The 18,686-nt window shown below is 31.6% G+C and overlaps 1 protein-coding gene across 1 annotated transcript in view; it reads right to left on the minus strand.

The window, feature by feature from the left end:
• Nucleotides 1-7,334: 7,334 nt before the first annotated feature.
• Nucleotides 7,335-18,686, minus strand: part of LanA (laminin subunit alpha) — a 267,274-nt gene continuing 255,922 nt past the window's right edge. Inside the window, exons 56-58 of the mRNA XM_075372885.1 lie at nucleotides 16,978-17,134; nucleotides 11,747-11,974; nucleotides 7,335-7,817 (exon numbers count right to left, since the gene is read on the minus strand). Of these exons, the coding sequence (XP_075229000.1) occupies nucleotides 7,555-7,817; nucleotides 11,747-11,974; nucleotides 16,978-17,134 (648 nt within the window). The 3' untranslated portion in view covers nucleotides 7,335-7,554. The remainder of the gene's footprint in view (nucleotides 7,818-11,746; nucleotides 11,975-16,977; nucleotides 17,135-18,686) is intronic.

An 18,686-nucleotide genomic window follows, 5' to 3' on the forward strand; every position in this document is an offset into this window, starting at 1 on the left:
CCAACTGGTGTGTAATATTTATGAAAAATGGGAAGTTCCATCAGACTTCAAAAAGAGTGTTATAGTCATGATACCAAAGAAAGAAGGAGCAGATGAATGTGAAAAATACAGAATAATTAGCTTAACTAGAATTCTGTACAGAAGAATTGCTCCTCTCAATTCTTCAGTGGAAGAAGTTTTGGAACATCAGTTTGGTTTCAGAAAAAGTATAGGGGCAGGGGAAGCAATTTTAGCGCTCGATTAATAGTAGAAGGAAGATTAAAGAAAAATAAACTTATTTTTATATTCTGAATATGAAGCAATCCTGTCCATAAAAAAATTCTTTTGTAATTCCATGACTTGACTACTACCTAGAAGATCCATGTTTTGCAAATATGTCTCGTTTTACAATCTCGCTTCACGTAACTAATATATATTCTGAATATGATTCAATTGGATTATAAAAGAATTCTTTTGAAATATCACGACTTGACCATCACCTAGAAGATCCATGTTTTGCAAAAATATATCGTTTCATGTAAATAAAATATATTCTGAATATGAAGCAAATCGGTCCATAAAAAAGTTTCTTTTAAAATATCACTAATCCAACACAACCTTACAGATCAATGTATTCAGGATATTATCATATTCTGTATATGAACCAAATCGTACCATAAACAAATTGTTTTGAAATATCACGATTCCACCACCACCACCTAGCAGGTGCATGATTTGCCAAAATTACTTGTATCACGTAACATACATATATATTGAATATGATACAAATCGAACCATATACAATTTTTTTTTGAATTATCACTAATCCACCGCCACCTAGCAGGTCGATGTTTTACAAAAATATCTCGTTAACGTAACTAATGTATAAACTAAATCGGACCATAATATAATTTTTTTAAATATCACGACTCCACCACCAACTATAAGGTCGATGTTTTGACAAAATATCTCGTTTCACGTAACTAATATGTTCTGAATATGAACCATATCGAACCATAAATACATTTTTTTGAAATATCACGACTCGACCACAACCTAGCAGGTCCATGTTTTACAAAAATATCTCGTTTCACATAAATAATATATATTCTGAATATGAACTTAATCGAACAATAATCAAATTTCTTTTGAAATATCACTTCTCCTCCACCATATGGTGGTGTATTCAGAATATATATTCGTGATATTTCAAAAGAATTCTTTTATGATCCGATTTGAATCATATTCAGAATAAATATCAGTTACGTGTAACGATATATTTTTGCAAAACATGTACCTGTTAGGTGTGGTGGAGTAGTGATATTTCAAAAGAAATTTGTTTATATTTCGATTTAGTTCATATTCAAAATATATAGTAGTTACGTTAAACGAGATATTTTTGCTAAACTCGGACCTGCTAGGTGGTGGGTGATGGCGTGATATTTCAAATAATTTTTTTATGGTCCGATATTTTTCATATTCAGGATATATATTAGTTACGTAAAACGAGATATTTTTGCATAACATGGATTTTGTAGGTGGCGGTGGAGTAGTGATATTTCAAAAGAATTCTTTTATGATCCGATTTGAGTCATATTCAGAATATTTATTAGTTACGTGAAACGAGATATTTTTGTAAAACCTGGACCTGCTAGGTGATAGTGGAGCCTGATGTTTCGAAAAATTAGTTTATGTTACGATATGGTTCATATTCAAAATTTATTGATTACGTGAAACGAGATATTTGTGAAAAACATAGAGCTGCTAGGTAGTGGTAGGGTCGAGATATTAAAAAAAACTTTTTTATAGTTGGCTTTGGTTCTTATTCAGAATATATATTAGTTACGTGAAACGAGATATTTTGCAAAACATTGACGTGCTAGGTGGTTGTGTAGTCGTGATATTTCAAAAAAAAATATTTATGTTCCGATTTTGTTCATATTCAGTAAATGGCATATCGTTCATTTATTTTTTGTTTCTAAAAAGTACCAAAATTAAGTTAGTTATTATTGATTTATACACGTTTTTTACAGTCTGTATTATAATTTTTTTTTTCTTTATAATACAGAGAAAAACCCCGTACTTTATTTTGCATGTTTAATTAAGATTATTTTGACGTTCATTGTGAAATGTTATAACAATTATTTACCTGACTTAGTATTATTAATTAGATATTGATGTGTGTATAATAAATATTGAACATGTGGTAGTTTTTTTTTTATTTTATTATAATAAGTTTATTTTTAAATAGTTTTAAGTTGACGTGTTAATACTCATTTTTTTTTAAATTGATTTTTAAGTGTTCTCTTGTGTTATAGTAGAATTTAAAAAATTTAAATGGATTCTCTGTTACAGTTAAACTTTTAAAATGTAAATGGATTTTGTGAAAGATATTTATAGTGACACATTTACAAATAATTAATATTTATTAAATCAGATGTTCAATTCATTTTTTATCGATACGTATTTGATATTTATATACATCGATATTAATTACAATTTATTTGTTGTATACACTCAATAGTCCATGCGGTACTGTTTTAAAATGAGTATATTTGGACTTTTTCTATACGATCCCTAATTTTTGCTTTAATGGCTTCGTTATATCATCAGAAAAGATTATTTCGTTATGCGCCACTTGATAAAAGTGTGCTTAAATTTTTATTAAACAAAATGTAAAAAAAAATCGCAAAAACATCCATCTTTTTTCTCCTATTTCCCTAGATAACTCAATAACTGTTCGTTTTAGAGAAAAGATAAAGACAAAAAAAAATTTTATTAAATTTTACATACAATATCATCGATTGAAAATCGAAAAATACGTTAATATTGATGCAAAAACAGCAGCAATAACTGTCAAAAACTGAAAAAAAAACAAAAACAAAATTTTTTGGGAATTTTTTTCGAGTACTTGTATTATACCTAGGACCTTCAGATTTTACCTCAAAAAACCTTTTGATTTGATAAAGCAAAAAATAGGTCTGACAGCTTTTTCACAATAATTTTGCAATCCAGATTTTAAAAAAAGCGATTTTTCCAAATTTTGCAGAGCTTGAAATAAAGTCTCTAGATATTTGAAAATTTAATCACACTTAAAAGAGGACTCAAACTATGAAATGCATTTTGACAATTTTAAATCTGTTAATTAGGAGAGCCTAGGGAATTTTTCATAAATATTTGCATTTTTTTTTTGTTTTTAAACAAATCGAATATATTTACGAATTTTTATCTAAATTAATTTTAAAAAGCACAGCTTATGAGTACTCAGAAAGACGTTTCTTTAAAAAAAAAAGTTTCGATTCGTTAATTATCTCCGGATATATAACCGATCAAAGCGCAATTTTTGGAATAATTTATTATCGATAAATTAATAGACAGATATTTAAAAATAATTTGTGTCTGTCAATATGATGTTTGAACTTTTTAGCTTACACAACAACGATTTAAAAAGAAAAAAAAACAATAATTTTGTTTGTTAAAATTGCGAGTATGTTTGAAAAATTCCCTACGCTCTTCAGTTCAAAATGCATTTGAATGAAAGTTTGAGTGCTCTTTTATATGGAATTAAATTTTCAAGTACCTAGACCTTATTTCAGGCTGTACACAATCTGGAAAATTCGCATTTTTTACTTCCCTGTACGAAGTAAAGGAAGTACTGTGATCCTGAAAATTTTCGGTTTTCAACAGAAATATCCATTTTGACCATACCTGAATCCATTTTGACTAGTTTCGGCGTGACGTCTGTACGTATGTATTTCGCATAACTCAAAAAGATTTGGCGTAGGATGTTGAAATTTTGATTTTTTGACTGTTGTAACATCTAGTTGTGCATCTCCCCTTTTGATCGCATTCGACAACCAAAATCCAAAAAGATTTGGATTTTGGACTTTTCTTAACTGTAGTAATAAGCATTACTCAATAGTTCTCATTGAGAACTTTTCAACGACATATCATAAGTGTACTTATTTTTATTGGTTCCGGAGTAATAGTCAAACAAAATTTTAATAAGTGAAATATTTGGAATTTACTAGAGACCGGTATATCGGTTCGAATTCACTTCATCTCCTGTTTTTTTTTTAAACTTTTTTTGTTTTAATTTAAATATATTGGTTTATTAACAATTATTAACCTCTGATTGTAAAAACGTTTTTACAATAAATAATAATATAATAAAAAAAAGAAAAAATATCAGAAGTTATTAATGAAATAAAATTTTTACTTACTGAACACGGTCGTTGTCACAATTAAAACCGGACGTAAAATGATTAGGAAATGCTAGATGAAAATTTTTTCGTATGAAATAAGAATGTGTATGAAAAATATAAGGACGGCTTCCGATAATTCTAACGCTATGCCGATGATAAGAGTTTAATTTTCTAATACGGGTGATTACGCCGGCCTTCGTGGCGAGAGTGGTAGCGTCTGGGCCTTTCAACTGGTGGTCCCGGGTTTGAATCCCGGTCAGGAGAGGCATTTTTATAGGCTATAAAACTGTCATTTCACTTCATCCTCTGAAACAATATCTAACGGTGGTCCCCGAGGCTAAAAAACTCCGGTAATTATTCATAACCAAGTTTTTTTTTAATACAAAAAAATTTGTTTCCCTGGATGTATTAGGTTCGTAATCAAGACAAAGCAGTTTGTGTTACAATTCTGTATGAATTGATTAATAAAATTATATTAGCTTTAATTATTACATCATCAATGTGAAACATTAAAATTTATTGTACGATACCCACGCTATTGTTGCAACCGTCATTCCGGACGGTTAGTATTCCGGATAATAGTGCATGTGGATACATTGGAGTAGGGTTTATTGCAAACAAATTGAAGGGGAAGTGATTGATGTAGGAGAAAAAGATAGAACAAAGAAAGAGAAGTGACGTGAAAAGTACTATAACACGTATGAACATTGATTTGAGACTGCTGCTTATCAAACTAAATCATTATCTTTTAATTCCTGTTATCTAATCATCGCTTATATCCTCTAAGAACTATATTTATAGTAGTTTTTGAGAAATTTGGGGTAAAAGACAAAAGATTGGAATGGAAAGGCTCGCTATTTTGTGTTTGGCATAAAATAACTTTGTTAAATAGATAATAAAAACAAAAAAAGTTTAAATAAAACTTGTAAGGGCACCCTGTCAAAATAGCCTATTCTAAAACAGTGCAAGACTATATATACAAACACAGATAAGCATTGGTGGGGGTTAAAACGATAACTAGAATTAAAAAAAAAAAAAAAAACACCCGATACTAATTACTACGGAAAATAGATAAAGAGAAACCTCGTAAAAAAAAAAGAAGTTTAAATTTAAGCCAAACATAACCTATGCTCGCTAACCTCTTCTAATTAACGTTAAATATACAAATTTTTTTCAGGGCGTTTTTGGTCTTGGGCTATTCTAAAATAGGCTATTTTGTCGGGGCTATTTAGTCTTGGACTATTTTGATGGGTCACGTTTGTAAAGAATTTTATTTTCAGTAAAACTGTATGAATGAAACTGTATGAATTTAAGTCCACAGAAACAAAATAAAAAGGTAAAATTCCAAAATTTAATAAAAACGCAATGTATGAAAATGAGGCAGAAAAAATTATCCTGGTATTTAATGACCGGGTTACGTTCAATGCACTGCTGAACTACGTTTTCTTCTTTCCCAGCAAGAGTTCTTTTTGCCGTTCAGAAGTACATGAAGAAGACTGCAATGATATAGTGGTATGTAAGCTTCGAAATTCCTAAGCAAAGATCCTCTGATGGCCTTGAATTTTCCAATTCTGAATCTTTGATGATAATCTAGCTGTATAGATCATGGGTTTTCATTATAAAAAAATTATAAGACATTGTTAGGTAATGCCATACATGCATTATTCCTTTCACTTATTTAAATGAAAGGATTACTATTATAATTTCACGGATTACTATCAAATGCAATACAAAAAAATTAATTGCTGAAAAACAGTTAGTATTGCCAACTTATTAAATAAGTTATTTAAAACAAACTTGGATAAAATTGGTTTTGATTAATTTTATTCAGCATGGCACGTTGGTATTAATATATAAATTATTTATATAATAGTTTCCACTTGCCAACAATCTTTAATACTAATGTACAAGCGCTTTCGAATTATTAATCCATCCTCAGGAACAATGATGTGTTATACATTATAATTATTTACTTCACAAATTGTTAATTATACTTAATGTACATACATAATACATAACAATTGAAGAGTGATTAAGATTAAAATAATCAGATAAACTTCAACGAATAGTTTTTTAAAATAATTTTTCTGTTTGGTTTTTTGGAGGAGGTATTTACAACTCACAACCGCACATTGTTATAAAACAATCATTCAAAACAAATGCGTTTCAGATCCCTTAGCTTTATATTTTAATAAACTACATTTAATGCATTATATTAAAATTGTTACAAAATCAAATTGCTGTCATTTGTGTTAATAAATATTTATAAAACATTAGGTTACAGTACAATTTAAAACAATTTAATGAGTGCAGTGTAATATTTTGTCTGTGTGATTCTCAATGTTTAACAAAAATATTTTTTAACTGTTTTAAAAATATTTGAGCTAGAAATGGGTGAATGAATTGGTATGCCTAATTAAAATTAGTTTTTGTTTGCTGTAGTTTGTGTTAAGGTTTTGGTTTAATCATTTCATCTGGTGGTTTGTTGAAGATTTCTAGTATTCTTGATGGATCTCTTGATTGACGGTCTCTTATATGTTTACGTTACTGTACTAAGATGTAATGAAGGGCTATATGAAATGTACAACCCTAATATTTATTTGATTATAGGTTATGTATTCTTAAAGTATAAGCTGTTTTCAACATATTGTAGAGGTCATTTGGTTCTGTTCACATGTCTACAGTTTGTGCATCAAGGAATTTAATGTAGCTGATGACAAGCATCTTGTTAATTATCTGTTATGTATTGTTTATTAACTATTTTATTTTCATTTTAAGTTTTGGTGTAGGATTGAATCGTTGTTCAGTTATTTTTGCTTATATATTCTGTGATTTTATTATGTAGTGTTGTGTAACATTACTGTGGGGTTTCCTTTGTGAGCATTTGTGTTGGAAATATTATTTAGGATTATGTTTTATTTGAGTCATCAAGTGGTGAATTTTAATTCAGATTTATCAAATTATTAAATCTTGCTTTCTGAAAACTAATTTCAGGACCAAAAATATGAAATCAGATAATTTTTTTTTTAAATGTTAAGTTTTATTATACTAAAAAAATTATATTAAACTTTTAATTAAATTCTATTTAAATTTAACTAAATGATAGCAAAATTAGGTAACTTATCAACTCATACATGTGAACAAAAATAATGTAAGAATTGTTATTAAAAAATCTATATTTTATTTAGTTCATTTAGCTTATACAATATTTATCATATTATTTACATTAAGACTTACATCAAGTAAAAAAAAAACTTAGAAATTAATAAATAACACAGAACATGTGGCTTTTAGAATCAATATTAATTAATAAAAAAAAATTACCTATTGTATATAAAATTATGATATGTAATATATCTAATAAAATATTTTAAATAATAGGACATACGCTTAAAGTAACATTACCGACAGCGTTGTATAAACCAATGTTTTCAACTTTTTGATTGATAACAACTTGACTCATGCAACCAACAAATTGTTCTGTGGTTCCAACTCCACGCAATTTACGTGGATTTGGGTGACCACCAAAAAATATTGGCGTTGTAGTATCAGTAGACTGTGGTCCTTTGCCCAGTCCTGGTTTTGTTGATATTTTATCTACTGATAAAACGACAACATTTTTTGTTTTTGCAGCTGAAAAAAAAAGTGAATGAATTATTAAAAATTGATAATTATTAAACTAACTGACTGAACATAAAGTATTTAATGAATTTTTTAAAAATTAACTCTTGTTTTATTTAATAATCCTACTTTGCAGCTTGATTTTAATTAAAATTGCTATCTTTTTATTTATTTTTTTCATTTGTTTCTTCAGGCAATCATTCTTACATAGATTTTTCTTTAATTTATAACCTTTGGTTTGATTAAACTGTTTGGATGTTTATGATAGCAAATTATTAATAAGTGAACTGTTAACTGCCAACAATATTAGGTAATTCATAAATGAAAATTAAATGTAATAAGTCTGTTCAGGATAATGGATGCTAAAATAAGTTTTAAAAATATGGTTTTGAAGTTAACAGGAATATGATATCTATACAATACGGAGTATCCAGTTGTATCAGTTATTTTGATACCCAATAATAACACTGTTTAGTTCTCAGTATTATGTCGAATGAAGTTTTAGTTGCTGTACGGGTATTTAGATGTCAAGTACTGGTAAAAAATGTAATAAAAAAAAAACCATTACCAAACCATTAAAAACCAAACCAATACAGATATTTCTAGATCATATAGGTCGTGCCGGTATCAGAGAAAACTAAAAATGATGAAAACAGATACTTCCAAATCATACAGATTATGCTGGTATCTTTTAAATTCATCTAAAGTTTGAAAATGGTTTGGTGGTTGAAAGAATATGATGCAGACAGATTTTGAAGCATTATTAATATGGCAGGAGTTTAATGATTGTATAAAAAAAATTACCAGAGTAACTTTCTTGTCAATTAGATTAATCAGGACATGACTTCATTAAAAACTTTAAATAACAAATTTAACAATTTTATAGAATAAGTGCAGCGTGAGTAACAAAAAATCATTTAAACAAATCTGATATTAAACTGGTGGAGTGTACGCTCATAATTCACATGCTCTTATACTGGGTGAACAACTTAAAAACAAAATGCTGGAGACTAAACATAGTTGCCTTTTATGAAAGAGACTTAAATTATATTAATGACAACTACTTGTAACTACTTAATTTACTTAATGAAAACTTTATATTAATTATATTAATGAAAACTTAAATTAAATTAAATTCTGTATTTACATTAGCAAAATTTACCGTATTTTTACAAAAGCTGTTCCAAGGGATCTCCCTTTGCAGTGATGCTATTTTGTTCTTAGGTGATCATATTGAGAGTCAACTAATATTGAGTGGTCATGTTGAAGCAAAACGTCAATGCTGTTAAATCCTTTGAATATTCACCTTCAGTTAATCAATATTTTGAAATTTGATTCATAAACCCTATCCTTCAAATAACTCCAAAGTAAAAAACTGCAACTAGACAAATCTGGGGAATGCAAAGGGCCAGCATCCTCTGCCAGCAGTTCATTGTTACTTAAAAGCTGCATGAACACGTACTAATGAATTGTTTTATGTGTATGAAATATTGCTCCATCCTGTTGGAAGTTGTTCCTGTTTATGAACATACTATTAACTGAACATAAAATTTTTCGAAAATTGTATGGGACACTTTTGTGTTGACTGGATTGTCAATCCTTACCAGATTTTCAGTTGTGTAAGATCAGGAGTGCAGATTAACATGCCTAGATAAATGAAACTGTGCCTTGTCTGACATGAATGCTGTGTAAGGTCTATCTGTCAGTCGGCAATTTTTTTGTAAAGGTCGTAATAATAAGGCATTTTCATTGCATAGTTGTTGCATAGTCTATGCAACTTACACAAATGTAACGTATTACACGATACAGTTTTAAAACTTAAATCATGAAGAAAAGGCAAGAAGTGTATTTTACACTGTTTTGTTGTTTTAACTTAAATATATATATTTATAACTTTATAATAAACTGTAAATTCCGTATCAATATATTGTTTTGATACACCTCAAATATTGTTTAGCATTTCTTATACCACAAATTGGTATAATTATCCCACTAAAAACAGGACTTTCTAAATGCAGTTCAAAAAAGTAATAAAACTTAGTTGATTGCTATAATAAAATTAATAAAACCCAGTTGTCTGTTTATTATTAAACGACTGTCCAATCTAATTCTTCCCTTATAAGATTCTCTTTTCTAATTATCCTAAGACATTTTCATTTTGATTAAAACCTGATTTTCAATATTTTTCTGTAACAGAAAAATTCAGTGGACTCTATTCTTTTCTTTTCTGCTTTTCTTATTTTCCAACAGAAAGTGCTGCACTCCATATAAATATTTAAAAAATGTTTTCCAATTCTAAGATCTAAATTTAACACCAGTTGACTTCTTTTGTTTATGAAAACTCTCTTTGTTTGTGCTAGTGCTTCTGATATCTACCATACTTCAACCATCTTATGCAATTTGATTTGTGGTTATTTTTTCTTCTAGCTATAATTTAGTAATTGGAATAGTTTTATAGTTTTAAATAACTTTATTCAGCTGATCCATTGTGTTAGTAGTTTACTAGTGGGGTGGGGGAGAGTTTTATCGATATGGAACAATCATTGTTTACATTTTTGCAATATAACTTAGAGAATTGATTACAATTCACTCTGGAAAACAGAAGATAACAGGCAGAGTATGCTACATACTTGATACACTGGAATTAGTGCTGGAATGGATTGTTTACCAACAGCTCATAACAAGTTGCCCAGGAGGGTTCACCTTATGGAACTGCTTGAAAATGGTTGAAGGAGTGTAGTTCATTGTTCAAAGTAGGATGAAATGGCTCTTTTTTTCAATGTACAGTAGTGAATTTTTGAACATCAGTACCTCAGCTTCTCGGTTTTCTTTTGCCGAGTCAGTTTTTTAACTAGTCTTCAACCTATAGGTTTAGACTAGTCTCCCACCTATGGGTTTGGAGTTTCAGAGAATACAGTTTTAAATCTAAAGCAGTTATAACTTGTGTATAATATTTGATTAAATAGGATTCAAATCAAAGCATATTCTTTTCTTTAAACATTATGAATTTGAAGGTTTAACATCCAATAAAATGATGTCATGGAAATTTTAGGTATTTTTATTTATTAAGTCAAGCAACTTCATAATTTATGCTGTTTCATTATTAGGATAAGCTACAGGAAAGGTCTTCATTCCCATTAATGTGGGATAATGCTTTATATGATTGAATAGTTATGACAGGTTACTGAATAACAATTCAACAGCTGTGGAGTGACAACAGGAACTTGCAGAGAAAAAAGAATTACGGTATGAAAAACCTTATACTTTTTCTGAATATTTTAGCACCTCAGTACATTCGGCAGATCTGGAGATGAATGTATTTTTAAACCCTGGTATTCTGTTAAACAATTTTTTCTATGTATAATTTAAAACCTTTATCGAAAGAAATTTTTTTTTTCTGATTATATATCATGTTTCTCTTGTATCGTAATTATATGGTAAACAGCAAATAATGACAAAAATAATTTAAAATTACCATCTGTTGGAATGTCTATACAGTACATCTACATTCTTCTCATCTTGTACTCTACAATGTACTCTACAATTATTTAAAACAAACTACATGGCAGGCTAACACAATATCCTTAATATAAACTCTTATTAATGACAAATAATGTTGTTAATCTTGTGATTATTTTACTAACATTTTCTTATTTTTATATGTCTTTATTAGCATACACGTAGTGGTTTTTGTTCTTGCTTTTATCCAGAATTGAAAATAGCTTTCAGATTGATTGGTGCCATTTTGAATGTTTTATACAAATCTCTAAAGATTTGATGTCACCAAATATAATTTTTTTTTTTTTTTTTTTGGCGTTACTTCCATAGAATAAAATATATATTAATATTTACAAAAAAATTAGATAATTTAATGAAAAATTTGTAATTTAGGTACTGCTACAAAATTTGTTTATCTATAATTAAAATTAAATTCCAATTACCTTGTACTGTATGCCACTGTCCATCACAAAAATAATTCGGATTTGAAGGTTTATATGATGTAGAAATCTCTCCTTTACCGTTATCAATACTGAATTTAATTACACCCTCAATCATCTGAAGTACAAGATAATCTCGTTTACCATGAATTAACAGTAATAATCCTGATACATTACGAGGTTTTATTTCCATTTTAATATCGATTTCAATACCGACTTTGAATTTTTCATCTACAAAAAAAATAAGATAAAAGTAATTGATGTATGCTACTTTGATCATAACATAGACTACATTTATTTAAAAATAATATTTTCACTGTTGGAAGAAATGTTTAGCATCTTCATCTATTAATATTTTGTGAAAGATGTACATACCATAAAAGCCATGCCACTGCATAAGACCTATAGGCTATTTTTAAGATTAATGAGAAAGAAAAGAAATTTTAGAATATCCTCGTTTACACCTAGATACTTCAATAAATGAAAGATTTGTTATAGTAAAAAATAAACAGCACTCAGTTTCACAGATTTATTTATTAATGTATATATATATTTATATATGGATAAATAACTAGCTACAATTGCTAAGTTTTCGAGTTAGTCACCTTCTCCACTTTCATATCCATTTTCAGATCCAGAATCAGAGTCTTCGTCCTCTTTGTTTTCCCAGAGGATATCTTCTTCTGTCCCATCCATTATTGGAAATTATTATTTCCTCCTATCCACTTTTTTAAGCTTTTAATCACTAGCTCTAAATATATATTTTTATGCAGTCAATGTCCATTCATAGACAAAAAAGAGAGATAGTCTTTAATTTTTCCAGTTGAGAGTAAATGAATGATCATCACTGTTTGCCATACAAGAGGAATAAAATCCTTTCAATCTGTAAGGCTTATTAATATATAAATTTAAAAATTGAAGGTGAGAAGTTAATCCTTCTGGAATAAATAGTAATTCAGAATTATTTTTTAATAATGAATTCTTCACATGTTCAGTTAAATGTCCCCGAAAGATATCAAGAACGAGACTGTATTTTATTTTTCACAAGCTTTTGGGTCTACGAAATCACACCACTTTCAATCATTCATCCATTAAATGAGTATCCATCCATTCATTTGTACATCAAACAATTATCCTCTTTGAAAAATTTTCTTTGAGCAAAGTTTTTGCTTGAAAATATCAAAAGGTGGATGTTCTGTTGCTTCTGCTAAAATGGCAAGCATAACTGTACGCCTTTCACCAATCAAACTTATAGCAGAATTCGGTGGCAATTCAAAATAAACAGGTGTTTGATCAGCATTACCTAATTGTGTTCGAAATTTAATTTTTTCCGCAAGCCAATAACATATCGCTGATATTCTGTTAGTTTTCTTCGTTTTTCATCTAGCAATCTTTGACTACAGTGGTTAGTTGTCTTACAGTCAAACCAGATCTACATATACATTTTTGAAACCAACCTCTGCTAGCTGTAAAATTCTGAATATTCCCTGTTGAAAACTATTTTTTTTTTTTTTTGCTTTTATAATGCATATTTCTGTAGAAACTGCAAAATACTTTTCCCTTTTTTTCTTTAATAACACAAGCCTGTGATGGTTGTGTTATTTAGTTTTTGATAATGGATTCTTACGTATTTTTTTAGTGCTGAATATTTAAAAAAATGTGGTACAATAAAATAGATATAAAACATTTTTTTAATAATAAATTAATATAATATATTTTCTTTTTTGGCTTATATTATACATTCTTATAGCTAAACAGTTGAGTGGTCTGAAAAGAAGGGCGAGGTGGGTCATTTACCCCTTAATTTCTAGTGAAAATTGTCACAAAATAAGCCTAAGTTCTATTATAGTGCATTTTAAAATTAATTTATTTTTATTTAATTAATTTTTATGTGGTATGTCATGCCTTTGGAAACAATTCCCTTCCTTTTCACCCATCCTTAATGACGAAGTATGTAAAATACTTATAATTTTATTCCATGTGTCAAAGTTTCTTTGAACTTTGAACACTACTGCCACTGATCTATGACACTATTAAAGACCTGGCAAGCGCCTGTGTCTCCTCGACAATCGATCTTAAAAGCGGCTCTTGGCAGATACCCCTGGAGGAATTAGCCAAACAGTTTACAGCCTTTTCAGTTCCAGATGGCAGCCGATATGAGTTCCAAATCATGCCGCTTGGCTTGAAAAATGATTCTAGCACATTTCAGCATCTAATGCACGACATTCTCACTGACCTCCTCCATCAGTGCTGCCTGGTCTACCTGGATGACATCACTGTTTGTAGCAGTAGCAGGGATGAACACTTATGCCAAATAGACTCTGTTCTGGAATACCTACAACTTCCACCATTTGACGTGCTCTTTGGAGAAATGCCAATTTGGCCGAGACGAGGTGTCATTTGTGGGTCATGAAATCATACCCATGGGTAACAATCCACAGCAGCAACACCTATGGTCATCAAACACAAGACTCTGGTCAAGAAAAGAGCTGCATAAATTTCCTCGGCACCTGTAACTGGCTGTGAGAATATATCCCAAGATTCTCAGAGCTTTCAGTGCCACTGTTTGACCTGCTGCAGGGGAAATGGACTGGAAATGGACAAACACTGCACAGCAACACTTTGAAGCTGTTTGGTAGGCCTTCAGCAGATTGAAGTTATCTTGGCTGGATCCAGAGCTTCCTACAGTCTTGCAAACTGAGACCACCCAGTGAGGACTGGGTGCCATGCTTTACCAGCAAGCCAAAAACAGGAAGCAAAGAGTCATTTCACATGCCAGCACGAAGCTTTCAGAGGCAGAGAAGAAATATCATTCCTATGAGCTTGAAAGCCTTGCCCTGGTGTAGGCAATCAAATGCGATCACCCATACCTCGAAGACTGAACTTTCATCCTCAGAACGGACAAGGCTTTGATATGCCTAAGGCAGGCCACCAGGCAAAAAAAAATAAGCTTGCTAGGCCTTATTGGTTCAAAGTTTCAAGTTTACATTAGAGTACTGTCCTGGCCAGAAGAATGAATTACCAGACGCAAATACTAAAATGCTACGGGATGAAGATAGACTACATGTGACTGCATGCAACCTAGAGAGCGGAGTGGTTACACTCCGACTGCAAGAAGTCGTCGCCACTTCTCTGTTTCAACAGACGCGGGAGGCACAAGAAGCCGATCCAGAGTGCTAATGATTATGCCAGGATGTAAATTCTGCATCAGGCACTCACCTCAGAGTCGATGAAGACAATATCGTATGGGCAGCAGGAAGTAGTACTAGGGGAGGACCCCGACCAGTGGGAGTGTATGTCCCATCCAGCAGCAGCTTGGCTGTCATACATGACACTACCCCATCATTCCAGAAGCCGATCACCCCAAGCGGAAGAGACCTGACGGGCCAATATTACGATTGGCAGGGCCTTATGAAGGCATTTGGTAGTACATCCGGGAGTGCCGCGCCTGCTACAAACGAGGAGACTAAACCCTCCAGCAGACAATCAGCAACCTCGGAGGTGTACAACTTGTTGGAAGCATGTGGCGACTTAATGAGTCCATATCCAAAAACGAAATGAGGCAACAGGTTCCTAGTGGTAGCGACTGAACTGTTTTCACACTGGCTAGAGGCTAGTCCTGTTCCTTAAGCTGACACAGACACGTTCTTCAGCTGTTTGGAGGAGGAAGTGTTTTGCCACTGGGGCTATCCTGCAGCTGTCCTGATAACAGATAACAGGAGCGCACTCACAAGATCCTTCAGATCTGAATCAATATGTGTCCGCCTAGCAGGGCGGGAGAGTTGTTGCCACATACATACTGAGCTTCATATCGGCAAACGTAACGCTAGCAGCTCAGATGTCAGTGGGAGTACAATATACATATGCACCTACACGCGTCACTCCCACTAAGTAGCTAACTGCATAGCTTTCACACCACTGGTCCCATTACTCACAGACTCCCGCAAAAGAGAGAATGGCAGAGCGAATCTTCAATTCGTCGTCAACCACCGCCTGCAGAAGGAGCAGAAAGAAGAAGTTCCCTGGCCACCTCAATGTTGGACCTCTCAGCGGATGCTAACATCTCCACCAGAGCAGCAGACCTGGCTGGCCCGCCAAGAGAGTCGGCCACGAACGCTACCTTCCCCTCCTGCTCACCGGGTCCAGCGTGGGATCGCTAGCGGAGAACCACCTTGGCCGTACCGTTGCAAGAGACCGACGCTGACCCGACCCGACATTGCAGGGCTCTAAAGACTACCATTGCCACACTCTAGTGGGGATCCAACTGCCGCTGAGGAGAAGCTTAGTCTGATTCCAATGCATGAGCTGTAACTCCCCGACCTGAGACGATATCGCCGCAGACCACCTTCCAGACCCAACAGCCCTTCTCAGAGCTAATGCACAAATGGCCCTTTTCAGGGCCATCAGTCCCAAAACCTCAAACAGCCCTTTTCAGGGTTACCTCAAGGTTTTAAATTGCCACATGCCAACGAAGTCATTCAGTGACAACAGCCTTTTTGAGGGCTAGAACAGGGTTTTAAATAAAGTACCATGTGCTGTCAAAGCCATTCGACAACAGTATGTTTTAAGAGTCATAAACGTAATGATTGTGAGCAAACTGACATCACAGGTCAGTTAGAAAAGTTATATAGCTATCCATCAGAATAACTAGCATTCAATGTTAGGCCTAATAGATAAAAACAGTGGTAAAATGGGTTTCTTGTTGCTTTCTTCATGAGCCAATCCCATTGAAATGTGGGTGATATTCAGCCTTCCAAGTGATAATTCATTCTTTCATCGTGTACAATGGCTGTACATTATTACCCTGAGATAAAGCAACTCTGAACGGTCCCTCTTATACTTTGGGTAATTAACACACATCAAAGCATAAAAAGACTGGTTTTCATATTCTTTCTGTCATGAAAGAATGTGATATAAATCACTGTAGGCACTGCTTCAGCTCAGCTAGGAATAGTATTAATAATGGTAAATGAACCTAATTAAGTTGTTTTATGCAAGAAAAATATGGTTAGTAGTCTTGGCCATGTTAAAATACTGGTTTCTACATAAACACTGAAGTTAAAAAACATCAGGCGTGATTAATAACACGTAGGTGATGATTTTGCTAGCTTTTCTAGAAGGTTAATACAAGAAAGCAGATATGACTAAAATTTTACAAAATACTTTCCAATTATACCCAGAAAATCTGGGTAATAAGCAAAAAATAATTAATAAATGGAAATAGCAATACTAACTCAATCCTTTGATATATCCACCGTTGGCAGAAAAGAACACACCAGATTCTACTTTATTAGAACATGGAATGACTCCAACTGATTTGTCTGGCTCTCCGAAGGGTAGACCTAACTTCTTAAGATTTCTAAGGCAACCTTCAAATGTAGCATTTAGACCCTGTAGAAAAATAGAGATATCCTTTAATAATATTGTATATTACTGATATATTGATACAATTAAAAGTTTTTAAATTTATTTTAACTAAATAAAGGGTGCTAAATTAATTTTAGTTTTAATTTTTCTGTAATTTTACAATGTATATACTATATTTGCTCAGTAGAGAAATTATTATTATTAAAATATAAGCAAGAGTTTAATAAGGAGCCCCCCCCAAAAAAAATTAAGCCATCTTACATGTTTTTTCTGTAACACATTACATCTCATTACAGCATTTTTTCTTTTTTCATAAACAATGCATTTCTATGAATAAGTTAGTGTTTAACTGGTTAAATGTTTGTTATCCAGTACAGCGACTACTGTTGCAGATTGTTTTCTTATTTTAAAATACATTACTTAAATAGATCAGCAAGACAATTCAGTGAATTTGAGTAACCTATTTGTAAATAAATAATTTTAGATTTTATAATTTTTTGGGGAAAGAATATTTACTGAATTAACAAAATAAATTAATCTATTTTCAAAAGTAATCCCCAGTTAAAGGAAAAAGTTATTTGGTATCCTACACTTTATTTAGTTTTTCGATAAAGAAACTCTTTTAATCACTATTGTGTAATTTCAAAAACAGTACTGCAAAGAGAAGAGAATAAAATATTAATTCGCTTAGGATTAATGAATTGAGGGGGGAAATTACAGGAAATATGATGCTCTTTATTTCCAAACAGAATATTTAACAATGAGATGTGCAATGCAGTTTTTAAATCAACATTGACAAGTATAGGTTTTTCATTGAATTTTTCAGAACAGGCCCACCTGTCAAAACAAGAAAACAAGCACGTATGAAAATCTGATATATAAATCACAATATTAAAAAAGGATAATAACTGATATGTATGAAGAAAATTGTGAGATGTGTAAAGATAGAAGAAGAAGAGACAGATCAAACAGATTAGGGAAATGGTCCAAAACATGATAAGTTGGGGAAAATGGTGGAAAAGGCTCAGAGATGAAATGATGACAGGAACAGTATTTGCAAATAACCTGATGATATGAGGTAATGCAGAATAACAAAAAGTTGAAGAACTGATTGTGTAGAGAGAAATTGTAGAATAGAGATGAGCTTTAATGTAGGTAAGTGTGAAAGAATTATCACAACTGTAAGGTTGCGATAATTTGACTGACAATAATCCTTGACTGACAAGAACAGCTGAAGATGAGCCAGTAATCTTAGTTGTGTGATAGAAGAGAATGGAGAAAATAAGAAGTAGATTAGTGAGAGGGGTATGTGATTCATTTATTTTTGAAAAGGGTGAGAAGTCCGATGTGGTGCCAGAATGTGTGTCAAAATATGATACAGCAAATGTACTATGTCTCATATCTTACATCTGAGGCAGAATTACGAGTATCAGGGAAGTACTGGCTTTTGAAATGAAGTATTTAAGGAGTAATGAAGAAATTGCTAAAATTGAAAGGAGAATGAATAAAAGGGTTTTGCGAGATAATAAAAAGATCAAGGATGAGCATGTAAAGAGAATGGCAAAAAGCAGAATAT

The sequence above is a fragment of the Lycorma delicatula genome, chromosome 8, assembly GCF_047948215.1.
Source record: "Lycorma delicatula isolate Av1 chromosome 8, ASM4794821v1, whole genome shotgun sequence".
Lineage (NCBI taxonomy): Eukaryota > Metazoa > Arthropoda > Insecta > Hemiptera > Fulgoridae > Lycorma > Lycorma delicatula.